At 39.3% G+C, this 6,000-nt stretch overlaps 1 protein-coding gene across 2 annotated transcripts in view; it reads right to left on the bottom strand.

Annotated features, from left to right (window-relative positions):
• Positions 1-296: 296 nt before the first annotated feature.
• CRK (CRK proto-oncogene, adaptor protein) overlaps positions 297-6,000 on the bottom strand; it is a 28,010-nt gene continuing 22,306 nt past the window's right edge. The window contains exon 3 of one of the 2 annotated variants that reach the window (XM_045836959.1): positions 297-3,706. In XM_045836959.1, the coding sequence (XP_045692915.1) occupies positions 3,569-3,706 (138 nt within the window). In that variant the 3' untranslated portion in view covers positions 297-3,568. The remainder of the gene's footprint in view (positions 3,707-6,000) is intronic. The other variant, XM_045836961.1, reaches the window with a different exon arrangement.

Raw genomic sequence — 6,000 nt, 5'->3', positions numbered from 1 at the left:
CCAGCACTCAGTCCACTGAGCCACACCAGCCAGGACTTAACTTTTTTTTTTTTTTTTGCCTCCCACCTTATCCCCCTCATCTCTTTTTCTTCAGGATATCTGTGATAGCAGAGCTCCAAACTCTTACCCTCCTCCTGCCAAAATTAGAAGAACTATTTTCACATTTTCTTCTATGGAGGGGCCTCTTCTCTCTTCATATCTGTAAAATGAATAGAACTTAATCTGAAGATCAGGGTCACAAGAATAAAAATTTGTATGAGTATTCCAGACTATGTAAAGGCACCCAACATGCAACGTTTTTTAAAACATTATTTTGACAGTTTATTTTTTGACAGAAAGTCGCAACATTCTTTTACCACCTTGCAGTTATGTGTGTGAATGCCAAAGTTAACTCCCTTTGGAGTAGGTTCCTTTATTTAACTCCGGGTGGACACTCTGCTGTCTATGGCAGTAAGTAGGTATGTTTTGGGTCCAAGGCGGAACACAGAGTAAGTGACTGGTAAAGAGTGTCCTTTTCATTTTAAAAGTTCAGCACCCATACAACACAAAACTATAGTGTTATGCCAATTTTAGGTATATATATTAAAACACTGTGTATGTGTCTACAATTATCTACCAGAAAAATGTGCTACTTAAATAAAAAAGGAGATATCTAGATGTCTATACTAACATTCTAAAACCCTATTGTACAACATCCAAACTTCTCATTTACTTTACAAAGCTCCCCCGCCACATCCCTACTTTCTTTATACCCACACATAACCATTTCTAGGTAAGTTTGATGTTCTCTGTTCATGTCATTCCAGACTTCCAATTATATGATCATTCTTACATTCCCTTCAAGTCAGTATTTTATGACTTCTGGAGACCCTTTAAACCACCACTAGTGAACAATCCCAGTTTCAGTTAGTACCCACAGAGTGTATGTAACTATTTATCATTATATGGCTGTAGGCTCAGTGTGCACAACCATTATTCCCTAAGCATAACAGACTTAGCTCTTTCATGAAAAATATTCAAAGATTACTTTCTTCAAAAGATCACCAAGCCAAACATTTGGCCATATTTTTATTTACTACATATACTATAAACATATACAATACATGCTACAAAAAAACATTTTTCAAAATTTAACTGTCAAGAAAGTGTATAGTGTTATAATACAATGGCACATGTTCGTATTTATTTCAAATTTGTTTGTTTATCACCCATTTCAAACCATTAATAGTGAAATGTTACTTAAGGATAATTAAAAATTATCTATTTGCATTATTAACAATAAACAATTCCAACAAATTAATAAGAATTAACCATGTCAAATATTAGTATCCAAAAATTGGGCTTTTGCAGAAATGATTATATAAAATATAGCAGCCAATTTCAGTTTACTCTGCTCTGTGACAATGTATATATGCACTTGAATAGGATTCTAGTATTTCTTTTAGGAAGATACTTTTAAGTCCTTTGATTTCTTAAGGTCCACATCCAGCCCAATCCAACCTGACAGTTCATATAATGGCTTCAGACAACCCATCATTGAGAAATTCTTATGATTTAGGTAGAGTTGCATGTTACACTATTACATAATATGAAAAGAGACATTATAAGCCAATATCATAATGTCAAAGGCAAAAGAAAATACAAACATTCAAATCAGTTGTGACAAGGTTTTTCTACAAATATTTTAGATGTCATACTTTTAGGAAAACAAGATTTACTGCGCATTTGGATTTTACAGTATGTAAGCTGTAACTGAAAATTTAACAAAGCTGTCAGATGGAATTAAGTCTTGTATTGCAAATTTGTTCACTCAACGTTGAGCACCCACTATGTGCATAGCACTGCGCTAACATTTTAAAAAGTCGAGTATTAATGTCTTTATCAAGCATTACCTTAGTGTGAGGTAAAAATATATTAAATTAGCGTCAACTCATTAATTTATTTGTAGTAATGTACGTAGTCCTGTGCCAGCTGGCTTCCCTGTGCTGGACAATGAGCTTCTGCACACCTCTCATTCACTCACACAAACATCTGCACGCCAACGGTGCCAAGCACTATGCTGGTCACGGGGAGGCCATGATTTGGTGTACATCGAAGAAGGCAAATTAACCATTACCTATGCAAAAGAATTCAAAAGGTACTTTTCTTTTCTAAAATGAGGCCCTAAGAAAAATATGAGGTGTTTCTATTGGTCATACCACACCATAGACCAGTTAGTGCCTTTCTAGACCAGAAACTAGCCTTGAAAATTTCATGTTGTAGTCTATATAGCCTAGATCATTTTTGGTCTCAGAAGTCTATTCTTTGGAGCACCTGACCCTATAAAAACCATTCCATACTTAACAGGATTTGTAAACTAAACTTGAAGATAAAGAAAAAGAGCCAAAAATGAAGGCAGTTTATAATGTAATGTACTTCAAGCACTATTCTGGCAATGTGAAATGAATAATACCTAAGTAATTCATGATTGATTCAAACATTTCTCAAAGTGCTAACCCTATCCCCAAACTCATGTAATTTTAACTTGACTTTTATACAAGTTGCACATAAAGTAAAGGGCGGAATTTGGCCCCACAACCTTCTATGGAACATTCTAAGTGATTGGTCCTTCCACTCCAAGTAGAAGTTAAGAATTCCAAAGGATCCCCTAATAGGATACTGGCACTCGGGAGAAACGAACGTTGCTGCTGGATCCCATCAGTCAGGAGTCTAGTGAGCTGCGGTAGCACTGTGAACCTACCCGGACCCCCTGAGGGAAGGCAGAGAGCTGCGAGTGTGGCTGTCCACTCAGTGAATCCAACATTGGCTTAAAGCTATGCACTGAATAAAGTGCTCTGCACATCCTGCTTGTCATCTGGAATGAAAATAAACACTTTTCTGGAGAATTAACCTATCTGTGGAAAAGGATGACAAGGGTTCAAAGAATCCCAAGAAAAAGTATGAAGCATTGACTAGGAAGGAAGACAAATGCCTCTAGTAGTGTCCTCAGAAATCTCAGGATTTGAACTGTCAGAATGAGTCATACAACGGTCATGTTCTATAAATGAAAAAGCAATCCCACTGGGTACTATTCACATGGTACATGATTACTTCACAGGGTGAAAGGGAACAGTCTATTGCCACTTGATAGGATGGTTTCGGAAAAAAAAACAAAAAAAAACACACACAAAAAAACAAAACAAAACAAAAAAAAACAATGCCATTGGATAATTCAGGGTAAGCAGTGTGCAATGCTTCTCTTCTGTCCGTCGGTTTTCCACAGGTTGACTCGCACTGCCTGAGAGAAAGGAGGCAAGATGCCTACGCCCTCTAATACCTTTAGGCATGGCGGCTATCACCTAAAATTTCCAATTCAGAAGTTAACACACAAGCCCTCCAGTTTTGTACCCTGAATGTGGTAAATGGGACTAGCGATGTAGTAGTTCAGTCTAAAAATAATCACAGGTAACAGAACGCTTATATAAACTAGACTGTTTTGACATCTGTAAGAAAATTGTATAGATGGCAATTGAAGAGAAAAGAAAAAGATTGTTCCCATCTGTCAGCAAAACTGTTTGTTGAGCTATACTCAGCTGAAGTCCTCATCAGGATTCTGTTGATCCAGCAGACGGACATGTGTGAATGGGAAGTGACCTCGTTTGCCATTACACTCCCCTTCCCACTGACCACTGACATTAATCTTCGTAACCTTTACCAGCTCACCGACCTGCAGGAGGAGAATAAGGAGAGCACTTTATTTCCAGTTACGAATGAAAGCTGACAAACTCCATTTCTGATTAGGCATACCCTGCCCACATGACTGCTCTAGGTCTGACAGTACAGAATGGATACTTGCTGCCTCCCGAGCCCCAGCCACCAGAATGATTACTTGTGGTTAATGCAGGCAGAAAGAAGTGATTTTAGCAGTGCAGAAAAATACACAGAATACAGAAAACAGAAAGGATCCTAGAGAAATGATATTTTTTGGAAGTCTTAAGTGTCTTTTGATGAGTAAGCCCAACCAGAGTAAGCTATTGTTCCTTTCCTTCATACTCACTGCTTTTAGATTCCTGCCTGCCCCATAGGCCCTGGCCTAGGGAAAGAAGTCTATGTGCCCACCCCCCAACTCCCTACGTAAAGAAGCGGCACAATTTCCCAGCCCACTCTCACACATATTGCGGCCTGTCACTACTTGTAGAGCAGGAGGCAATCATAGAAAGCATACTTCACTTGGTCCCAGAAAATGAAGTGTTCCCATCACCTTCCAACCAAGGCAAGGCATTCCCCATTTGGGCAGGTATAGGCAAAAACTCCAAATATCCCTGGCTCTCTGCAAAGCTCCCCCACCCCACCCCATCCCACCCTACCCCACCTCACCTCCCTGTGCACTGACAGACTTTATTGCTCCCTCAATGCCAATTGGTACCTGTTCATTAATAAGGGCCACATCATGTTTTTATTGTTACAAAAAAACTTCATGTTACAAAATCAAATACACAGATCTGAGCACTGGCTACTGTGGCTCAGTGGATTGAGTGCCGGCCTGTGAACCAAAAGCCACTGGTGCAATTCACAGTCAGGGCACCTGACTGAGTTGCAGGGCAAGTCCCTAGATGGAAGCGTGAGAGAGACAACCAATGCATGTATCTCTTGCACATTGCCGTTTCTCTCCCGTTCTTTCTCCCTTCCTTTCCCTCTCTCTAAAAGTAAATAAATAAAATCTTAACAACAAAAAAAATATCCCTGGCTACTGTGGCTCAGTGGTTTGAGTGCCAGTCTGTGAACCAAAGAGTTGCAGGTTCAATTCCCAGTCAAGGCACATGCCTGGGTTTCAGGCCAGATCCCCAGTAGAGGGCATGTGAGAGACAACTACACACTGATGTTTCCCTCTCTCCCTCCCTTCCCCTCTCTCTAAAAATAAATAAACAAGTAAATAAAATCTTTAAAAATAAATAACAAAGATGAAAAAAAAATTTTAAAATCTAAATGGTAAGGTTATTCTGATAGATGGATTCACGTGGTAGCAAAATATTAAACAATATTGCCCTGGCTGGTGTGGCTTATTTGGTTGGAGAGCCATCCCATAGACTGAAAGGTTGTCAGTTCAGTTCCCAGTCAGGGCACATGCCTGGGTTATTGGTTTGGTCCCTAGCCTGGATACATGGGAGAAGGCAACTATCGAGGTCTCTCCCTCCCCCACTCTCTAAAAAGTCAATGGGCATGCCCTCAGGCTAGGATAAAATATATAAAATAAATGTTTAAAAATTATTAAATAATATTTCATTTAATATTTGGAGATAAGGCCCCAGATGTCCCTGGACTAAAGAGCTCATAGCTATCTTTTAATCGTCGACTTCTGAGTACTGAGCATACAAGTGGTTTTTGAAGCATAACTGTTCATTTGTCTTTATTAAGTTAATAACTAGTATTTATTCAACTTTGATAAAGTACTGTAGAGGGTATTTTCAATAAATTATTTTCTAGTCATTGTAATAACCCTATAAAACAGGAATTGTTTTCATTTTACAAGTGAGAAAACTGAGATTCCAAAAAATTACATGATACACCTGAGGTCACACAGCTAATGGCAGGGCTGGGATTTGAGTCCAGGAGTATCTGGCTCCTAAAACACTTTATATTCTTTTTACTATACCAGGAAGTTTCCAATTATGCTGCCAGGGCCCTACAGGGTCCTAAGAATGTCTGCAGGCCAACTACTGACCAAAGCCAACTCAGGTCTAGGTCCAGGGCCTTCTCTAGAACCAGTCTGATCTCATTCTCGGAGGCAGCAGCTTCCCTACTGCCCTGTCTGTAATTCCCTAAAGAACTATCTGAAAAACACAGGCCTAAAGTGGTTGTGGAGGTCACAGGATACTGAGAAAAGGAAACAGAAACCAGGGAATATTAGAGAGATGAAGCGTAGGTGAGAAAAAGCAGTAGCTCAGCTTGCTGATATCGTAAAGATTAATAAGGCTGACGATGTAAGGGGAGGAAGGGAAAGAATGATACTGCATGTACATC

The sequence above is a fragment of the Phyllostomus hastatus genome, unplaced genomic scaffold (assembly GCF_019186645.2).
Source record: "Phyllostomus hastatus isolate PE091 unplaced genomic scaffold, TTU_PhHast_1.1 phas_contig_210, whole genome shotgun sequence".
Lineage (NCBI taxonomy): Eukaryota > Metazoa > Chordata > Mammalia > Chiroptera > Phyllostomidae > Phyllostomus > Phyllostomus hastatus.
This window is presented reverse-complemented; position numbering and strand designations above follow the sequence as displayed.